Source organism: Bos indicus x Bos taurus, chromosome 23 (assembly GCF_003369695.1).
Source record: "Bos indicus x Bos taurus breed Angus x Brahman F1 hybrid chromosome 23, Bos_hybrid_MaternalHap_v2.0, whole genome shotgun sequence".
Taxonomy (NCBI): Eukaryota; Metazoa; Chordata; class Mammalia; order Artiodactyla; family Bovidae; genus Bos; species Bos indicus x Bos taurus.
The window spans coordinates 41,128,251-41,154,845 of NC_040098.1; the positions used below are offsets into that span (position 1 = coordinate 41,128,251).

General features: G+C 42.7%; 1 protein-coding gene and 1 pseudogene across 1 annotated transcript; one reads left to right on the forward strand and one right to left on the reverse strand.

The window, feature by feature from the left end:
* Positions 1 to 39: 39 nt before the first annotated feature.
* STMND1 (stathmin domain containing 1) lies at positions 40 to 24,514 on the reverse strand. The gene is made up of 5 exons (XM_027524979.1): positions 23,560 to 24,514; positions 15,364 to 15,529; positions 11,483 to 11,634; positions 1,379 to 1,510; positions 40 to 682 (listed from the first exon to the last, which is right to left on the reverse strand). Exons 1-5 carry the CDS (start codon positions 23,638 to 23,640, stop codon positions 398 to 400), a joined length of 816 nt encoding a protein of 271 aa, XP_027380780.1. The 5' UTR covers positions 23,641 to 24,514; the 3' UTR covers positions 40 to 397.
* LOC113881849 lies at positions 1,564 to 3,254 on the forward strand (annotated as a pseudogene).
* Positions 24,515 to 26,595: the final 2,081 nt, after the last annotated feature.

Consider the following 26,595-nt stretch of genomic DNA (forward strand, 5'->3'; position numbering starts at 1 on the left):
TAAAGGACCCTCAGAGGGTGGACACAGCCAAGGGGCAGGAACCACAAAGAAGGATTTTATTTGTCACAAATACATTACCGGAAGCTGAAAGGTGCTCACAAATGAAAGGCATTTTCACGATGTTTGAAGCCACACTTAAGGAGAACAACAACTTTATAAAACCAAAGTTGGGCAAATTTTCCTTTTATTTATTTTTTTTGAAAGCCAGACTAGCCGTTTAGTTGACTCAACTGAGCTCCAGCCCAGGCAGCTCTCACAATCATTCCTAAAGCGCAAGGCACATCCCAGGGGGTGAGGGGGTCAGGCCGTCAAAGAAAACCGGAGACAGACTAAGAATGTCACACCTGGGGAAATGGATGCCTTTTCCTGAAATTCACATAAAATGGCTTACGTTTTATCAGAATACGCCGTCCGCTTGGTTGTAGGACGCGTCTGACTCCACAGCCCCGATATTTTCGTAACTGTAGTTTCTATCGTCAGAGGTAGTTTCACTTGTACTCTTCTTCCTTTTCAGCAGTTTTCCTTCCTGCAGGTCAGACGGTTCAAATTCGGCACAACTTACGGTTTTGAGTCCTTTTGCAAACACAATGTCCTCCCCAACCAGTTCAGCTGAATCTGAATGATGGGCTGGGGCCGGAAGTCGGTCACTCTGTAGCCTTTTTCTTGTTTCTTCTTCTTTAGTCTGAAAAGCAGGGTTAAAGGGTGAAAAAAGAGTCCAAGTAACTCTCTCCAAGTTCTCATTAATACTGCCTGTAACGAACATTCCTGGCTTCTCTATTTCATTATGCAGTCATTCAACAGAGGTTGAGGAATTACTATTGAAGGAGACAGACCCTTCCCCCCACCCCCCATACCATCCAGACACTCTCAAGGAGCTATGGTCTAGTCCTTGCTCTTTGGGAGGCCAACAAGAGACACGCAGGTAAAGGCTATCAGACCAAAGCCATGAAGGCTGGTTCCCAAAATAATGGCAGACAGAGGGTGATGGGGACCATGTGTGTGTGAATGCTGCAGGCGTTGTCTGAGGTCTGCACAGCCTCCACTCAGCTCCCATCCTCCAACCGAGACCTTCTGCCACCCGGGGCCCCAGCTGATGTTTCTCTCTCTTTTTTTAATAGGAAGAAAATATCATACTTAATTCTCAGAACTAGATATTGCTTCCTTAGGCTTTATGGATGAAGCTGTAATTTGACCAAATTCAAGATGGTGTTTCATTTCTTCACCACACAAAGAGAACTTAAAAAAATTAAGTATACAGCATGGGAAGCATAGAGATCACTAAAAGAATTAATACAATCCATGCAATTTGTCTGAAAGCTGCCAATTAGAGAGGATGCACTCATTCAGAGCAGTGCCCCTCACGTGAGAGCTGGGCTACCTTCCTGCGCGCCTCCACCGCCTGCATCTTCTCTTCTATGTCCTTCATCGTGAAATCTTTTCCTTCCTTCTTGATTTTAAGTTTTTTCAGCCTGGCTGGTGGCTTTCTCAGTGGCTTCTCGGTAGTGCTTACCTGGAGGAAGACACTTTTTTAAATGGACAGACAAGGCGGGCCGCGCGCGGCGGCGTTTGAATGGCCATTCCTGGATCTCGGCCGGGGAGCCGAGGGATAGTCTGGGCTGCCGGGCGCAGTCGGTCAGCGCCTGGGCTGGGCAGAGGCGCCGCGGTACCATGAGGCGCCGGTATTTAAGAGATTATGGCATCTGAAACCCACAATGTTAAAAAACGCAACTTTTGTAATCATACTGAGGATCATTCCATTGATCTTCCTAGAAAAAGGATCTCTAATTTCACTAATAAGAACATGAAGGAGGTTAAGAAATCTCCAAAACAGTTGGCTACTTACATAACTAGAACAGTTGGACAAGCTGTGAAAAGCCCAGATAAACTACGTAAGGTGATCTATAGAAGAAAGAAAGTTCATCATCCTATTCAAAATCCTTGTTACAGAAAAAAGCAGTCCCCTAAAAGTGGGGGCTGTGTCATGGCAAATAAAGAAAATGAACTGGCTTGTGCAGGCCACCTCCCTGAAAAATTACGGCATGATAGCCGAACATATTTGATTAACACCAGTGATTCTGGTTCTTCACAGACAGAAAGCTCATCATCAAAATATAGTGGCTTTTTTTCTGATGTTTCTCAGGACCATGAAACAATGGCACAGGTTTTGTTCAGCAGGAACTTGAGATTGAATGTAGCTTTAACTTTCTGGAGAAAGAGAAGTATTAGTGAACTTGTAGCATATTTAGTAAGGATAGAGGACCTTGGAGTTGTGGTGGATTGCCTTCCCGTGCTCACCAATAGTTTACAGGAGGAAAAACAGTATATCTCACTTGGCTGCTGTGTAGATTTGTTGCCTCTAGTAAAGTCACTACTTAAAAGCAGATTTGAAGAATATATAATAGTTGGTTTAAACTGGCTTCAAGCAGTCATTAAAAGGTGGTGGTCAGAACTATCATCCAAAACAGAAATTATGAACGATGGAAATATTCAGATTTTAAAACAGCAATTAAGTGGGTTGTGGGAACAGGTAAACCATCTTACTTTGGTTCCAGGATATACTGGTAATATAGCCAAGGATGTAGATGCTTACTTATTACAGTTGCATTGAAAGACTTCATCTATAGCATTTGGCTATTCAAAACATCCTTGGACAATATGATTTCCCCAGAAATATCTCATCTGAGAACTGTGAACTATGGAAGAAATCAAAACCATTTTTTCCTTTAAAGAGAAATGTATGTTGAAACCACTAATGAAATGCTACCGATCTACTTCACATTGAAGTGGAAAAAGATCCAAAAGGAGCAGCTTCAGCTCCAATGAGGTGAAAGTGCACTACGAAGATTGTTCATCTTTGCTGCGTTTGGGATTTATATGATTATTTGGTAACATTGTTTAAGAACTACTGGGTCTTAATGCAATCCTGCATAAGAATATAATTTATACTATGTAAAAAATAAGACAGGACTTATTACTAGGAATCACAGAGACCAATCATCATTACTTTTTTTTAAGATTGTGTTTTATAAGAAAACACTTAAATGTGTGCAGCTACTATTTTCTTATGTTGAAAAGACTTTGAAAGTTTAAACCATTATAGCAAATAATCAGTACTAAAAGTTTTTTGTTCGCACTGAGATACTGTGTATGCAAAATGCCTTAATTATTAATAAGCCAATGTGTATGATACCAATATCTGTTTAAGAAAATTAAAAGCAAACATGCTTCTGGCATGATAAAATCATGGAATTAAATCAGGGGTTTCCATTCATGTAGAATGTTGTTAAAACTTATTCTACACCATTCTTAAAACTTGAGAATATTTTTAGTATCTCTGATTTTTCTTTTTTTTTTTTTTGCCAGAATCATGTCATGTATGTATGTATGTGTTACTCCTATATATAAGAAAAAGGCGAATCTGTATTTGTATGAATGCTTAACTGGAAATGTCTATGGAATTGACTAATTTATATTCACTTTTTATTGTATATAGATTTCTGATATATTCAGTTCTGTATCATTTAAGTTTTCTTCATTTGAGTAAATTGACTAAATATTTCTAAAAAAAAAAAATAAAATAAAATAAATAAATGGACAGACAAATGTATTCACTGGCAAAGAGAAAGGCAAGAGAGAGTGAATAAACATTGTTTAAGGTGTTAGTCCAAAAATCTAAATAGATTTTTGGATAGATTTTAAAAACAATTATGTGAAAACTGGTAAAAACTGAACTCATTCCTAAAGACTTAATTCCTGGTAACAACAGAACTAATTCCTAAAGAAAACATATCTATTGGATGTCTAGGAAAAAAACAAACTATTATTAAAAAAAAAAAAAACCCAAAAAACAAAAATGCAGAGATGAAAGAGGGCTGATAAGAAGGAAAAAAAAATCCGAAGAACACAAACAAGATGGGAAAAGGTGGCAAATGAATGCTGGATGCATTTGTAATTCAAGGTAAAAAGTTAAACCCCATGATTTTTAATATTCCACAAGCAACAAAAGACTTTCATTTGGGATTGAGATTAGTGTTAGAACTTTCGGTCTTATGGAGGAGAGGCTTAACAATCACTGATACAGCAACTCTGCTCTGCACTGGGCTTTGCTGTTGGTTCTTTCCACATGTTTCATGACAACAGGAAAAAAAAAAAAACAAAAAAACCCATACTATTTACTATGAGGGCTTCCCAGGTGGCGCCAGTGGTAAAGAACTGCCTGCCAATGCAGGAGACATAAGAGACATGGGTTCTATCCCTGGGTCAGGAAGATCCCCTGGAGGAGGGCATGGCAACCCACTCCAGTATTCTTGCCTGGAGAATCCCATGGAGAGAAGCCTGGTGGGCTACAGTCCATGGGTCGCAAAGAGATGGACAGGACTGAAGTGACTTAGCACGCATGCACATCTCCTATGACTGGCCATCCTTTATATAGTTTAGAGCAGTGATAATGACTTTGATTATAATTTCTAGTTATTAAAAAAGGTTAAACTGTTGTAAAGGGTTTGCAAAGAAAGTTTAATTTTTAAAAATAATATACCTTGGTTATGAAAAATTAAAATGATACATAAATAGTCCCCCAATCCTCTGTTTAGGGGAATCCAACCAGTCCATCCTAAAGGAAATCAGTCCTGAATATTCATTGGAAGGACTGATGCTGAAGCTGAAACTCCAAAACTCTAGCCACCTACTGCGAAGAACTGACTTATTGGAAAAGACCCTGATGCTGGGAAAGATTGAAGGCAGGAGGAGAAGGGGACGACAGAGGATAAGATGGTTGGATGGCATCCCCAACTTGATGGACATGAGTTTGAGTAAACTCCGGGAGTTGGTGATGGACAGGGAAGCCTGGCATGCTGCGATTCATGGGGTCGCAAAGAGTTGGACATGACTGAGCAACTGAACTGAACTGAGCTGAACTGAATCCTCTGTTAACCAGCTGGGCCTTGAATGCATTCATCAGCATAAACTATTTTAAAGAGTTTGGTGTGGGTCTTTCCAGATATTCTCTATGCTCATATTGCCATTCCCTTCTTCAGGGGATCTTCTCAACCCAGGTGTCGAATCTGGGTCTCCTGCATTGCAGGCAGATTCTTTACCGTCTGAGCCACCAGGGAAGCCCCATGCCCATGTATCTATATACATATATTAATATATTCACAGTGCATCTGTCATGTTCAACCACTCAATGAAATTATACTATATACAACCCACTCCAGTATTCTTGCCTGGAGAGTTCCATGAACAGAGGAGTCTGGCAGGCTGCAGTCCGTAGAATCACAACGAGTTGGGCACAACTAAGCAGCTAACACACTAACTTGCTTTATCGCAGTAGCCTGAAACTGAATCCACAGTATCTCCAGACTAGGTAGTACCCCTGTGTATAGTTCTAGTTAATTTCTCTAAAGACTTTTAAAGACAAAGGAGCTATTGATATTCATTTTCATATCTAAAAGACTGTGTCTTCAGATTGCAAGATGGTAGTTACTGAGAAGATAAATCACACAAAGAGAGACAGTTCAGCACAGCGGGAAGAGCACCAGACCCAGACTCGCGCAGCCTCGGGTTTGAATCCTGGCTCAGTCACGGTGTGGCTTTGTGCAAACTCGTAAACTCTGTAGGCTTTCCCTTCCTCATTTGTAAAATAGGTTTGGTAATACACATTTCACAGTCTTTGTTTTTTTAAAAGCAAAGTATGCAATAGCCACTCGATAAACGGTGATTGCTTTTCATTCAGTGAAAGCATGGTCTTTGTTCAATGACAGCACACGGAATCACACCAAACCCAGTACTTGTCAAGAAGGGGACAAATGAGATTCAGAAGCTTGGGGGCCAGCAGGCAGGGGTCCTGGACTTTATTTCATCCCGGGTCTACCACTGCTACCCGTTGGGTGACCTGACACAAAGCAGTTCGTCTCTCTGGACTCACTTTTCTCAAAATTATACCATAGACGCTGCTTTGCAATCTGCTGAGGACGGCTAAGGTTCCTTCCAGCTTTAATATCTATGATTCTTGGAAAGCCTTTTAGAGGGAAAACATTTATTAAAGTTTTGGCTCAGTTGCAGCCTTCAGACAGTTTTATGTGGTGAGAAATTGTGCACTGCAGGAAAACTGGGAGATGTTTGTCAAAGCAAGTTCCCCTCCCCCACCCTTGTTTTATTTTTTTATGACCATTGGCTTTTAGGCTCCCTGCTGGCCAAAGCCATCTGCTCAAAAGACAGATATGCTTGCTATGGGGGCTCAGTTAGAGAGACTGTAAAATTAGGAGAAGATAGTTTTTTTAGGGACATTCACTCAGAGAGGGCTAAGGAGAATATGATACAGTCATCTAAAATCCAATAAACAAAGGTTCCTTCAGGCTTACACAGGATCTGAACCTTGATTTAAGTGATGAGATCAACAGTTTTCAGAGAACTTGGGCTTTCCAGTTTGGGTGGACTCTTCCTGTAGCTTTATCCAAAAATGACTCTTAAGAAACCATGTGCTTCCTACCCCTTGTGGAGGTTAATCCTACCTGGGCAACCCCTGTCCTTTCTTGAGTTTGACATTTTAAAGAAAAGCCTTCAAAGCCCTGAGAAAATCTATCTGTATTCTTTACCACTGGATTTTATTAAGTCAGGCGTTATCAACTATCATTTTGTACCATTTATCAAAAATGATAGCATTATATGAACATGTTATACCTAGAGAGCTACCCATAGAAACCATACAAAAAAATCAACTTCAAAAGCTATAGAAGTTGTTAGATCAACTGTTTTCTTTACGAGCAGCAGCAGGGGATTGCACGCCCAAAGACGCTGTAATAAGTTGAGGGGTCTTGTTTCTAGCCAACCTACCTTGTATACATTACTTCTGGTACCCTCAGCACGTTTCTAGTTAACTATTGACCGACAAATAAACTTACTTTGGCTATACTCTCTTAGTGAGAGTCTTGTGCTTAGAGTAAGGCAGATTCTCAGAAGAGATCTGTCATTCCTGCTCGTTGTTAAAACCTCCAAGACAGTCATTCTGAGCGTGAACTGCCATTATTTTGTCTTTATCTGGTCAACTTCCTCCCTCTTAAAAAAAACTCCCCATGCGGTTCAACAATGTTAGAAACTCTGATATATTGTCAACAAATTCCCTAACAGTATTGAAAGTTATCAAGGACAGGAGTTGGCTTGAATGGGAATCATCTTGGATCAGAGATAGGAGGACTCAACAGAGGATTGAGAGTCTTGTGCAGGGAAACCCAGGATGGGAGAAATGAGTTTGGGATAAAAGAATCTTAAGTGGATAATGGGTTTCCCTGGTAGCTCAGTGGTAGAGAATCTGCCTGACAATTCAGGAGACTTGGGTTTGATCCCCTGGGTCAGGAAGATCCCCTGGAGAAGGAAATGGCAACCCACTCCAGATACTTGCCTGGGAATTTCCATGGACAGAGGAGCCTGGTGGGGTTCCTCTGGGGTTGCAAAGAATCAGACATCACTTAGAGACTCAGTTCAGTCAGTTCAGTCGTATCCGATTCTTTGCAACCCCATGAACTGCAGCACTCCAGGCTTCCCTGTCCATCACCAACTCCTGGAGTGTTCTCAAACTCATGTCCATTGAGTTGGTAATGCCATCCAACCATCTCATCCTCTGTTGTCCCCTTCTCCTCCTGCCTTCAATCCTTCCCAGCATCAGGGTCTTTTCCAGTGAGTCAGTTCTCATCAGATGGCCAGAGTATTGGAGTTTCAGCTTCAGCATCAGTCCTTCTAATGCATATTCAGTACTGACTTCTTTTAGGATTGACTGGTTGACTTAGTGACTAAACAACAACAAGTGGATAATACCTATGTGGATAAATGAGAGCTGATCCCATCTCTTTAAAGAGATCTGTACCAAGCCATATACATATTTACATGTGTACATAAAACCAATTTACATTTATAATACAGTCACTGGAGTCTTATGAGAATGTTTTAAAACGTACTGGACGATTCACTTGGTCTGATAATTTAGCTTCTTAACATTGTATTTCTTACATATCATTATAATTCTGAGTGAACGTAACGCCTATTAGTATGAATATGCTTTCAGGCGGGTTATCCAGGAACGGACATAGTACTGGCTAAAAAGCAGATGATGAAAAAAATTGAGAAAAAAGACGACAGGGGGTACTTCCCTGGTGGTCCAGCGGTTAAGACTCTGCACTTCCAACACAGGGGGCAGGAGCTCCATCCCTGGTTGGGGAACTAAGATCCCATGTGCCATATGGAGCAGCCAAACCAACAAACAAAAAGACAATGGGGACCCCTGGACAAAGACACAGCTGTGGACTTCTAGAAAGAGACTAGGTCATAGGGGAGTCCCCTTTTCAGCATCCTTTATTCTATTTCACTCTAAAGGATGACAGAATTAAAGATAACAACCTAGCTAAGATGGGGACAGATCTACGTCATAAATTCCCTTATATTTAAGTAACTATTGGTCTATTTAAGAAGTCTTATTTTTAAGTATTCTCACATTTACTGTTCTGATTTTTTTTTCTCATAATATTTCATTTAGAGCTTTTTTTTAAAGTCCCCAGTGAAGAATGGTGTTTACATGTCTGAATCCAACCTATTGTAGTACCTACTGACACTAACATTGCTTTCTTTTTGGACTATCCCCCTTTTGTTTCCTTTGGCTCTTTGTTTCTTAGTTAAAAGTATTAACTGTCTCATGATATTTTCATTCTTAATACGGTTCCCCTTTCAGTCCTTCGATATTCATTCTCATCTTTTTGCATTGGCCTTATAACTTTCCCCCAGATATTCAAGATCTCTGGTGTCTAACATACACGTTCTCAGCTACACGTGAATTGAAAGAGACTTCACCCGTGACCCTGAGCAATTCTATCTCTTCATTTCCGTACGCTTCCTAGGAACCGTCTTAGTCCTCTAGTGAACAGATGCTCTATTTTCTGGAATATTTTAGGACTTTCTTTCAGGGTGAATGGGGGAATTTTAGTTTCGAAAGCTTTAACCCTTCCCAGCTTGATCATGAATGTGAGGGCTTGGTGTACATTTTTATTGACACTTCAGGGCAGTACTTCTCAGCCTGGGCTGCTCAGGAGGACCCTGGGAGCTTTCAAAAGCACCACATTCTGGGGCCCAGCCTTTGCCACTGGCCCCAGGAGTTCTGAAAGCTTCCTGGGTGATGCGAATGTTCAGGTTAAGGACTGTGCTAGGTAATAAGATGCATTACTGTTCTGGCCTGTTGCAAGTCTGGCTTTTGTTGGACATCTTGGCCCAATTCCAAACCAAAAAAATAACACACAAACTGTGTTATTCTTGCCTACCTCTGAAGTCCTGTCACATTTAAATCCTTCTGAGAACACTCCGACTATGCTCCACCACCATTCCATGTCTGCATAATACGAATACAAACGCAGCCTTCATCTTTGGCGCTCTTAATGATGTTATTGAAAGCCAAGCCTGTAGTTTTCATTTTTTAATAGATACGTTTCTTTCACGATGTAGCTTATATTAATTAACCTTGCTGATGCCCTAGTGAGGTCTGAGTCTGAATTCATTCATCTCTGGCATTGGAATCACTGAAAAATATTTTAATGCTAGTCCCACTGGTGTGAGCATCAAGGGACAGTAGCATTTCTCTTCAGAAGGCATTGCTTAGTTACTGAATGTCCACACAATCTATCTTCCTCCAGATGGCTCTCCTGTCTTTTTTTTTTTTGATCCACTTTTTATTTTCTGATTCCCGAGATTCATCTACAAGAAAAAAATCTCTTCTAGCCTTTTTCATATTAAAGACACATCATTTTTTAGTACTTTGAAGTAAGATGCTGCTGCTGCTGCTGCTACGTTGCTTCAGTCATGTCTGACTCTGTGCGACCCCATAGACGGCTGCCCACCAGGCTCCCCCGTCCCTGGGATTCCCCAAGGACACTGGAGGGGGTTGCCATTTCCTTCTCCAAAGGAAAGTAGGATAAGGTACTCCAAAATGCCCTGTATCCTGATAGCTGGCCTTATACAAATGTAAATTGTCATTGTGTTGGCATCAGTTTTTCCATCATATGGTCCATTTTTATCTTCCCTCACTTCCTCTTATTATTGGCAGCTTGATGATATCATTCATAAGGCTTAACAATCTCCTTCCTTTCGCTGAATACTTTCTGTAGCACCTATTTTTGCCTTCTTCAAAAGAAAATACCATGTTGGCTTTTATTCATGAGTTCTCAGCAAGTCCCACACACAGAGAAGGAAATTACCTTTATTGAAACACTAAGTGACTTAGTCTAGGTGGCGAACTTGACTTCAATAATGAATCTTTTTATCCCCTATTGATTGTTTTCCCTACAACACAGGAGACTGGCCACCACTGAGGCGGCTTTGATATAATTTCAGGCCTTAATTTCCATCATTTCAGTTTCATTCTTTTCTTCCCTATTCATTTTCCCTTAGGCCCCTTTTCTGTGTTATTTCTTCTTTTTATCTTCTTTTTTCCTCTGTCTATGCTTTAGGATTACAGGTACTGCCGGGAGCAGTGGCTTAAAAAGAAACCCAAACAAACAAGAGAACTAAGCAAAACAACACCAAGCCTGCTATCCTCACCACAGGTTTACAAAGAACTTATTAAAAAGTGAAGGACTCAAGACTTTGACCACAATCAGTTAAAATCAGGCTAAAACGAACTGCTCACACTACAGAAAAACAATGACTGATTAGTTAAGATGAATTGACAAAGAAAAATAGGGTATAACAATTTTTATCATTTCATTTCCTCATGATTGACCCCTAGGTGTGTATATAAGTGATAAGCATATCTGCTTTAGCTTTGGTATTTAGGCCTGTTTTCTTATTGGATAAGCCAGCATTTAGTTCTATAGTCACATACCTGATACAGAGGTAATGTTTAATAAAAATTGCTGAAAGAAGGAAGGCATTTTATTAAGTGGGTCTTAGGTTTCAAGTTTGGTAAAACCCAAGATATGTTTATTGGATTCATTAATCATTAATGATCAGGCAATTTCTGAATCCATAGAGAAGGATGGTGTGTGGAGGGGTGAGGGAGTTAATGAGAGGAAAAAACGGGCTTAGATAAATGCTATAGTATAATCTGTATTGTGACACTAAGATGCATATTGCTGGAAAAAATAACTCATGATCAGTCATATCCTGTTGCTATCTTTAACTATGTAGGGCATGCTGAGTCACTCAGTCATGTCCAGCTCTTTGCGACCCCATGGACTGTAGCCCACCAGATTCCTCTGTCCTTGGAATTTTCCCAGCAAGAATACTAGAAAGTGAAAGTGAAGTTGCTCAGTCGTGTCTGACTCTTTGCAACCCCAGGGACACGAGAATACTGGAGTGGATTATTATTTTCCAGGGGATCTTCCTGACCCAGGGATCGAACCTGAGTCTCTTGAGTCTCCTGCACTGGCAGGCAGATTCTTCAGTACCAAGCCACCTGGAAAGCTCATTTTTCCTATAAGTTAGTGTTAATTACAAAATTACTTGCCATGACATCGTATGATTCTCCGTTTCTAAATACTTTGCTGTGGCTCTGTATTATTCCTTGAACAATTAACTCCTCCAGAATGTCTGATGACTTTTGTCGCTCTCGATTCTCTAAGGGTTGGGGTTTATGGATTAATCCATTGATCACTAGGTCTTCCAAAGGGAAAGAAAAAGAGACAGTGAAATTTAAGCACAATGATTTTATCAATCAAATGCTAATTACATGCCTTATAAATCATGCTAAATAATTAATTCTTAGTCTCAACACTTGTACCCAAATATGTTTCTATTACAAATCTTTATAATCCTTTGAAGTTCAAATCCTTAATGTTCTTACAGAGGATACACATCAACATAATATAATGTTTACTTAGCAGGTTGGAATATTAACATTACAAAAAAGTCTTTCATGTGCTGCTATATACTACACTTTTGTTGTAACAACACATATACACTTGGGTACGATTACATGGGTTCTGTGCAATAATTATGAAGCTAAACCACAGGCACAAACGAGATAGTCTTTCAGTGACTCTCATGAGTTGCAGTTTGGTTTCTATGCTTTGTATACAAAAGATAAACAGCGTGATGTTGCCAAGAGACTTCTAGTTCTGCAACCCTGAGTTTACAATTACGCCATCTGCTAAATCTACATAAGTAAAAGCATGCCTTTTTGAAAAGAGTCTTTGAACCAAATCAGGATTGGAGTCAAGTGGTAGCCAAGTTTTTATCAGTGATTCTAAAAATGGCACAGAAACAGTTTCTAGGGGAGCACTAATGAGAGGGACCACCCCATTACACATCACCCAATTATATAAGGAAGCAAGGAAGCATCCCATTTTCACAACCTCATAAAATAAAGGTGCCAGGAGGGGTCCTTGGAAATGAGCTCTCAGGACTTCCCTGGTGGCCCAGGGGTTAAGACTCCATGCTCCCAGTGCAGGGGGCACGGGTTCGATTCCTGGTCAGGATACTGTATGCTGCACAGCACAGGCAAAATAAATTAAATAAATAGTCTCTAGTCAATGGCACCCCACTCCAGTACTCTTGCCTGGAAAATCCCATGGACGGAGGAGCCTGGGAGGCTGCAGTCCATGGGGTCGCTAAGAGTTGGACCCGACTGAGCGGCTTCACTTTCACTTTTCACTTTCATGCATTGGAGAAGGAAATGGCAACCCACTCCAGTGTTCTTGCCTGGAGAATCCCAGGGACGGGGGAGCCTGGTGGGCTGCCGTCTATGGGGTCGCACAGAGTTGGACACGACTGAAGTTGACTTAGCAGCAGCAGCAGCAGCAGCAGCAGCCACTGACACTTAAAAAAAAATGAAAGAAGTGAGCTCTCTTGTGTTTTAAGAAGCTCTTTCCATCCAGTGGATGAAGTCTTTTCATAAAAATTTCTAACATCACGGTTTAACGAAGACAGTTTTCATGAATTTGTAATGGGAAGATAGGAAAAACCCCCAGATGTACACACACACAAACCAGATGTCCCTCACTTAAGAATATTAACCTTCTTGAAATTTTTAACAAATATACTCTGTAGCTGTGAAGAGCAGGGATGCAGAGAGGAGACAGAGAGGAAACTGCATACACACTAAGTTGCTGCAGTCGTGTCTGACTCTGCGACCCCATGGACTGTAGCCCCCAGGCTCCTCTGTCCATGGGATTTCCCAGGCAAGGAAACAGGAGTGGGTCGCCACTTCCTTCTCCAGGAGAATCTTCCCACCCCAGGGATCAAACTCACGTCTTCAGTGTCTCCTGCCTTGACAGGTGGATTCTTTATCACTGCGCCACCTGGAAGCCCCAGAGGAAACTGGGGTGAGAACAAATAGAAGGCTCAGGGCACTGGTTCTTATTCATCCTGTGGGAAGCCCTTCCCTGAAAACAAATTAGTACTGCATTTTGAAAACACCTGCTCTTGTGCCTCAGCCCCTCCCCCGCTGGTCTCTCTCCTGCTTCCCTGGGGCCTCCCTCCCCACACTGCTCTCAACAGTGTATACAGATGGCAGGACTGCCTGTCCAGAGGCACCCAGGTCCCCATCCTCCTGACGATCTGTAGTATGTTAACACGATAGCGAGCATTCGTATTGCGGTCTAGGAGGGATTCTCATCAACAGAATTATCAGAGAGAAAAAATACATGTGCTGGCGCAACACTGAGGGTGAGGGGGGGCATCTCTTCCCTGCTTCCCCTACCCCTCCCTCATCCTTAGAGGTCATGCTACACCCTGTCAGAAGCACAAGACGAGGAGCAATGTGAAACTTGTGATGGACTTAGCGAATATTATGCTTAATGAAATATCAGACACAGAAAGACACAGACTATACAATACCACTTATACGTGGAATCTAAAAAATAACAAACAAATGTATATGCAAAACAGAAGCAGACTCACAGATATAGAAGAGACACTAGTGGTTACCAAAGGCGAGAAGGAAAAGAGTAGGCGCAAGATAGAGGTAGGTGATGAAGAGATAGTCTACTATGCATAAAGTAGATAAGCAACTAAGATGTATTTTATAGCCCAGGGAATTATAGCCATTATCTTGTAATAAGTTTTAATGGCATATATAATCTGTAAAAATACTGAATCCCTATGCTGTACTCCTAAGACTAATACCGTATTATAAATCAACTATGCTTCAGTTTAAAAGATAAATAAAATGGGCATTAAAGAAAGGAGGTTTGTCATAACCCAAGTTGCCACAAAAGTCCAAGTAAAAGAATATCACTTACTATCCAATCTATTTTCCAACTCTAACTGGTTCCTAGCAAAGAAACTACGGGAATGAGGAATGAAATGAAAGCTTTCCCCTTCGAATAAAAGAGAGTACTCTTCCTTGGAGTTCTGATAAGTTCAATTTGTTTTAAAAGCTGAAGAAATATAAATAAATCTCTTAACACCAGAAGGTAGCTCAAGTAAAGTGAAAACACACCATTAAAAAAAAAAAAAAGGCCCACTAACAGTTTCTAAAGAACACACTAGGTCAAAATTATGTCTTTGATGTTTCGGAAGATACTTTTACTATACATCTGCTGATAGCTTTGAATGGGGAGAGACAGGAGAAATAGTTTGATGTAGGTTTTACAAATTTTTTAAATGTAGAACTTTGCCTTGGAAAGATGTTAGTATGGTGGGAGTTTTGAGGAATTTAACTAAAGCCTGCTGCTGCTGCTGCTAAATCGCTTCAGTCGTGTCCGACTCTGTGCAACCCCATAGACGGCAGCCCACCAGGCTCCCCCGTCCCTGGGATTCTCCAGGCAAGAACACTGGACTGGGTTGCCATTTCCTTCTCCAATGCATGAAAGTGAAAAGTGAAAGTGAAGTCGCTCAGTCATGTCCGACTCTTAGCAACCGCATGGACTGCAGCCCGGGCAACTCCTATTCCCAAGGCCTTATGCAACCACTAATAGGAGCTCTTAGTTTTTGAGTTAACGATTAATCAGGCTGTGCCGGGTCTTAGATGCGGCACGTGGGAGCTTCCACCTTCGATGCAGCCTGCAGCTTAGTTACAGCACGTGGGATCTAGTTCCCCGACGAGGGATCGCACCCAGGCCCCTTGCACTGGGAGTTCAGAGTCTTAGCCACTGGACCACCAGGCAAGTCCTAAGGCTTTTAGTTTTAAGTAAAAAAGAAAGTTTTAATTATGTCATCAACAAAATTTTTAGTATCTTATTAACTCATGATGTGAGTAAGTAATGGTTAGTATTACTCACATAATGAAGGCCTAAGGCTAACTCCTAATGTCTTGGTGATGGGACCTTATCACTTGAAGCACTATCTGGAACACAAGAAGCAGTGATGCGAGTCCCCAAACACACATTATAAAATGTATTCAGAGAAACAGTGTGTTACAGAGATCAACACGCACAGGGATGTTACCTGAATTTAGTCTTCCGTTTCTTTCACTAGGAGATGGGAAACTTTCTGGAATAGTTCCAGGTAAGCTTCCCAAGTGGGCCTGCTTGTCCAGGTCTCCAGGGCTGCCCATTGCATCCTCAGGAAGTGAAGTTTCGATCTGGGGTCTATGAGCCACGCCGACATCAGCCTGTGAAAAGGGAATAGCTTTGTGAGAGTCAAGACTTCTTAGAAAATGGCTTCTTTTTTAAAAGTTTTTGGAAGTACAGTTGATATACAATTCTTTGTTTTTTAAACGTATTTTTATTTATTTATTTGTTTGCACCTGGTTTTAGGTGCGGCGCGTGGGATCTTAAATCTTCATTGTGGCATGCAGGATCTTTAGTTGCGGCAGTTGAAGTCTTAGCTGTGGCATGTGGGATCTAGTGCCCTGACCAGGGATTGAACCCAGGCCCTCTGCATTCAGAGCGTGGAGTTTTAGCCACTGCACCAAGAGAAGTCCCAGAAAATGGTTTCTTGGAAAATGAAAATGTCGCAGGGTCTGCTTTATGAATACTTAGTCAATTGGTTATCTGTGGGAGGCTGAATAGTACCCAGCAACCTGTCGATGTGAACTTTTAAGGCAAAAGAGACTTCTCGGGTGTGACTAAATTAAGGACTTTATGATAGCAGGAGTATCCTGGTTATCCAGGGAGCTCTGAAAGTAATCACAGGTGTCCTTAGAAGAGGGAGGCAGAAGAAGATATGACTACAGAGAGGGAGATGGTGATGTGACGTCAGAAGCGGGACACAGTTCAAGATGCTGCAGTGCCAGCAGCCAAGAAATGCAGCTCTAGACGCTGGGAAAATCAAAGAAAATGTCAGTGAGAAGATGCTTGAGTTGGGTCTTTATGAAGGAGCTTCCACTTGTTGTTTAGTCCGAATCCTTTGCAACCCGATGGACTGTAGCCTGCCAGGCTCCTCTGCTCATGGGATTTCCCAGGCAAGAATACTGGAGTGGGTTGCCACTTCCTTCTCCAGGGGATTTTCCTAACCCAGGGATCGAACCCAGGTCTCCTGCATTGCAGGCAGACTCTTTACCACTGAGCCACCAGAGAAACCCGAAGTCCCAGGATGGAAAGGGAAAGGTCATTCTAGACACAGGAAAAGTACACAGGACAGTGGGGTGTGAGACAACACGGCGTGCTCAGAAACTTGAGTTATTCCAGTTAAGCAGAAATAGACTGATGTAGAAAGTGGTAGCTGCTCAGGTGGGAAAGTCTTTTGTGACAAGTAGACACGTGCCATTTTGTTTTGAAGGCAACAAGAATCCTTTGTAGGCTTTTTCTACATAAAATAAAGTGATCAGGTGTGATTTTTAGAAAAACCACTCTTGGGTTAGCACCCACGGCAGGAGTAGAGGGAAGGAAGGGACAAAACGGGGTGACCAGTATGAGGACTGCAACTGTCCAGGTGAGATGGGATTTAAACAGGAACTGGGACCCTGGCCCTGGAAGTGGGGGAAAGAGTGGGCCCCAAAATATTAGAAAGGAGGGATAACAGACCTTCTCAGAGCTTTAGTTTAAAGGAGGGAGGCCCCTTCTGGCTCTAAATTATGACTCTAGGGACCAAGCAGAAAACATTCCCTCTAGGAAAAGAATAAGAAGCCAGGACATCGGCATAAAACTCTTGATTGCTGTTGTTTAGTCCCTCAGTCACGTTGGATTCTTTGTGAACCCATGGACTGCAGCACGCCAGGCTACCCTGTCCTTCACTATCTTCTGGAGTTTGCTCAAATTCATGTCCACCAAGTCAATGATGTCATCCAACCATCTCCTTCTCCGTTTCCCTCTTCTCCTCATGCCCTCAATCTTTCCCAGCATCAGGATCTTTTCCAGTGAGTTGGCTCTTGGTACTTTCACAATAAAAACAAAAAACAAATCAAAAAAACAATTTAAAATAGTTGAGTCCATCTGACCACTTTCTGGAAGCATTCCAAAGCTCCCTCAGAGGTTAAGGAGGAACCACCATTGATAGGTTGAGGGCCCCTGTCATCCTCAGGTTCTCGTAATTCTATTAGCCATTCTTGTATGTTCTGTTAGTAGGGAGACTTGCATTGCTTATCATCCTGTTTACAGAACACAATCACTCCAGCTAAACCAATATCAGTTCATTATGTTGAGACCTAATTAGTTCTGTGGTTCAGAACTACATGAGAAAATATGATAAACCAACCAACTGAACAAACAAAGAAGTAAGCAAACAAAAACTCAACGGTCCTGAAATACGACTCAGCGCAAAGATAGAGGGTGAGAACAACTATAGGCTTTTCTCTTTGTCTCTTCATCTCTTTCTTCTCAGACTTAGTTATTGTGCATACAGTCCCTGAATAGTAAGCTGACCCAGGAAAATAGTCTTTACATATAACATTTTCCATGCTATGTTATTATATAATAACAGTCATATTTTATCAGAGAGGGCCTCCTTTTCCTTTGTTATATGAAATATATATACATAGCTATAGGTATACATATCTCATATTATATTTATATTTCAGGTAACAGGAAAAGGAGACCCTGTCTGATGTTTATCTTTAAGGGGCTCACAGTTCACATTGAAGGTAAAGATTATATCCACCATTCTTGCTCCTCTTGCCAAATGAGCTATTAAAACCCAATCTATGAAGTGATAGTAAAACAGATATTTTTTACAAGTTCCTTTTGTTTCACAGATTCATCGGTTTTTGAACCCAGCAAAGCATGGAGTTATGCATGGGGACTAATTTTGTCATTTAAGATTTCCCAGGGGAGATCCTGAAATGGGGAACTGATTTAACAGCAACAACAACAAAACAAACAAAATGCCCACATTGGAACTGAGAGCAAGTTTGAATGTTTTTAGTCGAACATGTGGATTTTCACAAAGATATCTGTCAACTACAGGTCAGAGTAGATTTAAATTCCACACAACCTCCCAATTGTTTCATCAAAGCAGCTCATCCAGGCCTGAGCAAGAATCTTTCCCATTTATGCTTATTTAAATACAGTCTGCCTTCAAGCTCTGTCAATGACCAAAACTCAAATTGTAGCCAATGAAACACAATCTTCCAGCATAAAAGAACATATACCCACAGCCTTCAGTTTCTAGAGCAGAAATTTAAGGTTTTTCTCTTTTGCAAACTAACGATGTCTTTCAAATATCTTATCTATGTGCAACACATTCTGGAAGTTTTAACACCCAATTTCATAATCTAGACTTGAGAAAAGATGTAGTTCAAAGACGAGAGATATTTACAAATTAATTAGATCTATGCCTCATGGGGATATGGTGTAGACAGTTTTCCTGGTCTGTCTATGCATGCAGAGTTTATATTTTTACACCAATGAGAAGTCCAACTGTGATGGTATGGGGGTGGGGAGGTGGGTAGAAGGTTTTATTTTGTCCTTGAGATGAAGTTGTAGCAGAAGTACAGAATCAACGTTTTCATATTTTGTATCAATTTTATTTTATGCTTCACTGTCTTGGGATAAAAATCTACCAATGTTAGAAGTGAAAAGCTGTGAATTCCAAAGTAACAGCTCTGCATGGGCATTATCAGCATCCCAAGAAAGGTACTATTTTTAACTATAGAAGGTATTTTGTTTGTTGGTTGGTTGGTCTGATGGCATTATATGTTGTCTTCTAACGCTTTGTGGAAACAAATCTGATGAACAGTTTGGAAGAAGAGTCATCTGTCACAGTTCCCTGGAGCTGAAACCTTCCTAAATCAAATTATTGGCAGATGACTGATGAATGTATTTGTCTGTAAACATATAGGAAGAATTTTTCTCATTACAATTTGATTCTCTGTAGTTTACTTCAAATAAACATAATAATAAATAGCAACCCTCCAAAAACATTATCCTGAATATTCATTGGAAGGACTGATGCTGAAGCTGAAGCTCCATTACTCTGGCCACCTGATGTGAAGAATTGACTCATTGGAAAATACTCGGATGCTGGGCAAGATTGAAGGCAGGAGGAGAAAGGGATGACAGAGGATGAGATGTTTGGATGGCATCACCGACTTGATGGACATGAGTTTGAGCAAGCTCTGGGAGTTGGTGATGGACAGGGAAGCCTGGCGTGCTGCAGTCCATGGGGTCATGGGGTCGCAAAGTCAGACGCGACTGAGCAACTGAACTGAACTGAATCAAAAACAACTAGAAATATAACTTTTTTAAAAAAATGCACTTTAAAAAGTTAACTCCGTTTACTGATGACAAACAATTTTCCTGTCAAAGTTTAGGGGGAAACTGCAAAGGATACTCAGAAATCATCTATTCCAATCTAGTCTCTCTCCTTTTATATAAGGCAAGAAACTTTGAGTTGATCACATGGAAGAAGAGCATTTCTTCTAAGAACAGTTCCCCATGCTTTCTTTATTATGTATTATTTTATTACCATGTCTTCTTGCCACTAAAGGTACAGTGAACAGAAAGTCAGCAGGCAGATCTCAAGAAGTTTGATTCAGAATATTTTAAAGTCAAGCTGCTAAGAAACATAAATATTTCAGGCAAGCAAACGTGTTCATCTCATTTAAAAGACACTGCGTAACTAGGGAACTCTCAAGCCCTGTGCATTTATGAAGGTAAAAAAAGTACTGTTCTGATAGCCAGAGAGTATTTAGTTAATAATTATATTTTTTCCCAGATTGGATTTCCAAAGTCAAATGTTGGGAGTAGGGAAAGAGAGTCAAGTCTGAGTCTATTTTCAGGTCATTTTAATATCGAATTTCCTCCTTGCTGACTATCATTAGTTCAGTTATGCTCCTAGGAGACAAGAAGAGGTGAAGAAATCTGAGGAGCTCATGTCAGCATCAGCTTTACACGCAGTCACCCCAAAACATTCATTAATGTCTGCTTTGCATCAGACACTGTAGTGAGCACTGGAGACTAAGAGACAAAAAACAGTTCTTTTCTTCAGTAATAGCTTAGGATGGGAGGCTAGCATGGAAATAAATAAGCACAATAAATGTTTTGAAATATGACGGGAGAAGGTATGAGTTTCACTCTGCCAGCATGGGGGGAGGGGGAGGGTTATGGAGAAGAGTGGTCTTGAGTCATCTTGAAACCTGGGGGTATATCTCTCTGTGGTCCAGGAAGATGTAGAGGTAGAGCTGAAGGAAAGAGGCTGTGGGGGCAAAGATACAGAGGTAGGAACAAAATGGGGTTGGGGAACCCGTGGTGAGGTTTGATTAGAACAGGGGAGCAGGGAGAGATGAAACTGGGGCATTTGACCAGCATCAGCTTGAGGGTGGCTGGTAAGGTGTGCTAAGAACTTTGCGTTTTTTCTCACATAAATAATTGTGATAACAGCAATTACAATAACTATCATTATTAGTGAGTGTAATAACCAATAATTGTAATAACAGTGATTGCAATGACTAATATTAAGTGCTTATCCTGTGCCAAGCTTTGGTATGAGCACTTAATGTGAACTGAATTCATTTATTCCTCCCAGCAACTCTACAAAATAACTATCACTACTTTCATTTTACAGAGAAGGAAGCCACGGCACAGAGAGGTCAAATAACTGGACCCAAGTCACACAGCTGACAAGTGGTGAATCCAGAAATCAAACCTAGGTAGTCACACTCTTGACCATCGGTGGATATGCCTACCTAGTGGGTCAGTGACTTTTTTCCAGCAGAGAATGGACATAATCAGATTTTATTTTAGAATGATCCCTTCCACGTGGAGGTCACGTGGAAGATTGGAGCCGCAGGGCAGGTGGAAGCTGGTTGTGAAGGAAGCACCCAGGGAGACTAGTTTGGAGTGTTGTACAAAAATCCAAGCAAGGGGCAATGACTGTCTTACCCAGGAAAGGTCAGAAAGAAACCCAGAACTCCTCCCAGCCTTGGGAATGCTTGGTCCAAAGGGACCCAGTGTACTTGACACTTGGAGACGATTGCTTTTCAGCACTCCTCCTCTATAAAAAAAAAATATATATATATATTTTTCAGTAATAACCATGAGATGGGACAAATGATAATGGCCATAAAACAAACACAAATAGTGAAAATTTTCTTCTACTGAAGTCTTCTATGTAATCATGCCAGTAAAAATAAATTTTAAAAGATTTTTGTACCAAAAAAGGGAAAAACAGAATGGATTAGTACTTTAAAGTCACATTAATATATTTAGGGGAAAAAGATAAAAATAAAGTATTCTTAATGTTATTCCCCAACAGTGATGAATAACAAAGATGATCAAAATTGCTCCCAAGAAGCCCATAAATCTATGAGGGCGAAGGAGCTTTAAACAAACATCTACGACAGGATAAGGGAACGTCACAGTGTTTGGGCAGTGGAGCTCGGGTTCAGTGTGGAGGGACAGGTAGGAGTCCATCAGGAGGACCAGGAATGGGGCCCAGGGAAGATATTCCAGGGAGTGGGAATGGCATGGGGGAAAGGCACAGAGTGTGATGAAGCCTGGAAGAACGGGGCACTGCAGCTTCTGGGTTTGGCAGACGAATGCAAGGGACTGCTGAGGAGAGGATGACATCAGAGAGACTGATGAGACCAAATGTAAACTTTTACACAACAAAGGCAACTTCTTCTCAGGAAGACAGGTGGCAGTGTGGAAGACGGACTGGTTAGGGTGGTGATGAGAGAGGCAGAAAGGCCCAGTGTAAGAGGAAATGGTTTCCTGAAAGCAGACAGTGGCAGTTGGGATGGAAAGCAGAGAACAGTGCTGAAATAGGTGTGCATCTGGGCACAGGAGTCCCCCGTGGACCATGCTTGAGTCCCAGCCTCTAAAGTCCAGTTTGTTTCTGATGTATTTACACACGGTAGCTGTTGTAACTGATACTGAAGAATGACTTACCCACTGCCTGCTGAGAGAGTGTTTGCTCTTTAAACTGTATTTCCAAACATGCCCTTAAGGAATGTGTGTGTGTTAGCCACTCAGTTGTGTCAAACTCTTTGTGACCCCATGGACTGTAGCCCACCTGTCCATGGGATTCTCCAAGCAAGAATACTGGAGTGGATTGCCATTTCCTTCTCCAGAGGATCTTCCAGACCCAGGGATTGAACCCCCGACTCCTGCAATGCAGGCAGCCTCTTTACCGACTGAGCCATCAGGGAATATAGGAAGGGCGACATTATATCTTGATTTGCGGCAGACAGTATGGGCTTAAATTGGATTGTCTGGGTAAATTTATTAATAGGGTTGCCTACACTTCCCTGAGGAGAAGGCAATGGCAGCCCACTCCAGTACTCTTGCCCGGAAAATCCCGTGGATGGAGGAGCCTGATAGGCTGAAGTCCAGGGGGTCGCTAAGAGTCGGACAGGACTGAGCGACTTCACTTTCACTTTTCACTTTCATGCATTGGAGAAGGAAATGGCAACCCACTCCAGTGTTCTTGCCTGGAGAATCCCAGGGACAGGGGAGCCTGGTGGACTGCCGTCTATGGGGTCGCACAGAGTCGGACACGACTGAAGCGACTTAGCAGCAGCAGCAGCAGCAGCAATATGATCTTGGGATAATCCCTCTAGAAGGGACCTTGGTGGGTTCCTAGTTCTCTTTGTGGAAGTCTCGCGATGGTAGTGATGATGTCAAGAATCATGGACCTCATTTTTGCCTCCACCAGCCCATTCCTCCATGCCCTCGGGGGGTAAAATGCCCCATCGTGTCTCTAGAAGAATTACGGGAGTGTGGGTGGAGTCCTAAAATGAGACTCCTGACAATTCTGTACTGTCTCCGGCTGTCCCCCCAAAACAAGCTGTACAGCCTCTGGCAAGTGGTCCACCTCCCTGGGCCTCGGGATCCTCTTGTGAGAAGCAAGAGAGCTCAGCCAGACGGCTACGGAGGTCTCCTCCGGGTCTTACTCCCATAACGGAAGCTGATAATATAGGGCGGCTCCCAGGAAGTCTCATCTTCCTGGAGCATCACCACAAGCCCAGTACCATGCAGAACGCGCCGTCGTCCCCGTTAGTCCCGCCTCTGGTCCGGGGGTGTGACCACCTTTGTGGGTTCTTGAAACCCGAAAGCTAGGCCTGGAGCAACAGGAGTCCTGGTTGAGAAGGCAATTAAATCCCCGCTGAAGCAAGCCGCTCCCTCCCGGTCCGCCCAGTGCTCAACCACCAGGTGGGCTCTGATAGCCCGCAGGGCCCTCTCCAGCCGCCTCCAGGCGTGGGACTCGCCAGGCCTCCCAAGCAAGAGGCTGTACAGTTTGTCTGTTTTGTGTGTGTGCTTTTACCTTGAATCCCTCTTCCCAGCCCTTCCTGGGCGCGGGCACGCGTCTCCTTTCTTCACCCGGTTGGGAAGGTCCGCAGCCCATCGTGCGCGGTGCGCGCGATTCCTGCGGCCTCGCTGCCCGTGCGCGCGGCGCCCCCCGCGCGCCCAGCGCCCAGACCCCGCGCCTCCGCTGTCCCCAGCCTCGGGCGCTTCAGGGCTCGGCAGGAGGCGCTCGACGCCAGGAAACTGTTGCCACAATAAACCACATCACGCGGACCTGGGACCTGCGCGGCGATGGGACCTTTGTAACCGGAAACTGCAAGATCGGAGGCATTTAAGGCACACCTGGGAAGCCCTCTCTCCAGAGAGGAGTGAGGGAGAGCTCCCGCTGCCCCGCCAAGTGCGTTTTAAAAGTATCCTAGGCGCTGGCATCCTTCGAGGACGTCTTATTTTTTCCAAGGCACCTTGGGACACGCCCCTACCCCTGCTGCCGGAGCCGGGGGCTCAAGCTGTTGGTTTTGGGGTTACAGACCGCGAGGAGAGGGTAGGAGGCGGCTGCAGGAAGGCGGCGTAGGAGTGCAGTCCGCCGAAGCCCTGGAGGACAGGTGGGAGGTGGAGGCGGCCTGGACGGCCCAGAGCAGTGTCGCGCGGGGCGACCTCGGAGAGGACGGTGACGCAAACCGAAACCCACACAGTGAAGAAAACCAGACTTTTAGCATCACAAACAGCTCAGCAGCCGCGAAATGGGTCATGCAAATCTTTTTTATGGAAGAGGCATTTTTATGAACTGTTGCCTTGTAAGGAAAGAGAGTGGATGAATGTACCTATTTCTCTCAAAGAATTAACATGGTGTCATCCCAAAACGGCAGACTAGGCGGACTGCCCAAATGAGCAACAAGTTCTTTCCTGAAATTTTTTTTTCTTTTTATCCTATTTCCAATTAATTTTAATTTTCTAGAATAAATTTTGAAAAGCTAAATTAAATAAATTTTTAAAAGCTGAAAGAGATCTAGACATTGCTTACCGGTCCCTTATTTCACAGGCTGCAAACCTTTGCTCAGAGAGGTTGTGACTTAGATGGGGAGTATGTGTGTGTGTGTGTGTGTGTGTGTGTGTGTGTGTGTGTGTTGGAGTGGGGTGGGGGTGGGGGAGTAGTTAATGAGGGATCTCTGAAGAGGAACCAGATGGCCTTATTCAGTCCCATGTATCCACAACACCGGGAAAATACTAGTATGGATTCTTGGAAATGTAGTAAAATTCTGGATTCTGCTAAGGAAATTAATGGTCAGCTCTGTTATAGGAAACTGATTATTTTTATAGCATTTGAACTCCTTTTTCTCTCCTTACGGCTGTGATGCCTGTCAGTTTTCCTTTGACTAAAACTGAAGAAGAAAGATGAGATGAAACTCAAACCAAGGCTTTATGATTATTGAGCAACAAACATTAAAAATTTGTGAATGAACAGTTGAAATAAGGCTAATATGGTGTTTTAGGAACATCTCCGAAAGTATTAACTCATGGGTGCAGTAAGTCACATGAAACGTTCCAACTGCAAACTGGAAAATCCTCAACCAGAAGAACTCAACAAAAGGGACGCCTATAAAATGTTCTGGAGAAAGTTTAAGGAAAGTTTGCAGGATGAACCTTAAGAGTGAAATTCTACAGATGTTTTCTCTTCTTTTCCTTTGAAGGCAAGCTGTGAACAGATGTTTGCTAGGATATCAGTGTGAAGAAATGATACCCAAATGCGTTGTGCAGGTACCTTTTGAGACTTCCTACGATTTACAGTCCAAATGTGTGAAAAATGCCCCTTTTAAAGGTACATGCTGGAGCCTATTCTTAGTGTCTCATGAGAGCCAATTCTCAGGACTGTTTGAACTTAGTTGTTCAACACAGCCATTGCTAAAACTTACATTATATAAACTCACAATTAGTTATATTAAAAACAAAGGTAATAAGTACAACTCATCAGTTCCCAATTATTTACAACTTACTGCGTTTCTGAGTTTATTTGCGGCTCTTGAATCGTGATGTGCTACTCCGCGTCTCTTCCCAACTCCGCCTTCAGTGATACCACATGGATGGTTTAAAATCAGCCAGGGTAGGACTAGGTCCACTCTGTGCTGTGCTTAGGTGCTCAGTCGCGTCCGACTCTGCAGCACCGTGGACTGTGGGCCACCAGGCTCCTCTGCCCGTGGGGATTCTCCAGACAAGAATACTGGAGTGGGTTGCCATGTGCTGCTTCAGGGGATTTTCCCGACCCAGGGATCGAACCCAGGTCTCCTGCATTGCAGGCAGATTCTTTACTGTCTGAACCACCAGGGAAACCCAGGTACACCATGGAAACTGATAAATGCTACAAATCAAGGCTTTCTCCTCACCACCCCTACCCCACCTCCATGGCCCCCGAGGGACACACCACTGCCTGTTTGTTTTCCAGAATGCCGAGGAATGATTCCGTCCTGTTCACTCTCCTCTGACCCCTCTCTGCAGTGAAGCAGGCTCTGTTACCCCCAGCCTGAGCCACAGAATGTGTGCTGGTATCATTTCCATGTCTCCCTTCACTGGAGCTGGAGCCCTCTGCTAAGGCTCCAGGCTCTGTGTCCTTAACTATCCTGCTCTGCTATTGGATAACCTTTTTCCACTTTGAAGGCTGCTAGAGCAAAAAAGGTATGCACGTGACACCACCCTTATGGCAGAAAGTGAAAAGGAACTAAAAAGCCTCTTGATGAAAGTGAAAGAGGAGAGTGAAAAAGTTGGCTTAAAGCTCAACATTCAGAAAACTAAGATCATGGCATCTGGTCCCATCACTTCATGGCAAATAGATGGGGAAACAGTGGAAACAGTGTCAGGCTTTATTTTTGGGGGCTCCAAAATCACTGCAGATGGTGATTGCAGCCATGAAATTAAAAGATGCTTACTCCTTGGAAGGAAAGTTATGACCAACCTAGATAGCATATTCAAAAGCAGAGACATTACTTTGCCAACAAAGGTCTGTCTAGTCAAGGCTATGGTTTTTCCAGTGGTCATGTATGGATGTGAGAGTTGGACTGTGAAG

Coding starts and splice junctions, on each gene's coding strand:
- STMND1 (XM_027524979.1), bottom strand. CDS start 23,640: ATGGGCTGCGGACCTTCCCAACCGGGTGAAGAAAGGAGACGCGTGCCC. Junction 11,635..15,363: donor AAACGGAAGACTAAATTCAG/GTAACATCCCTG, acceptor TCCCTTTGGAAG/ACCTAGTGATCAATGGATTA. Junction 683..1,378: donor CGGTGGAGGCGCGCAGGAAG/GTAGCCCAGCTC, acceptor CCTGCTTTTCAG/ACTAAAGAAGAAGAAACAAG.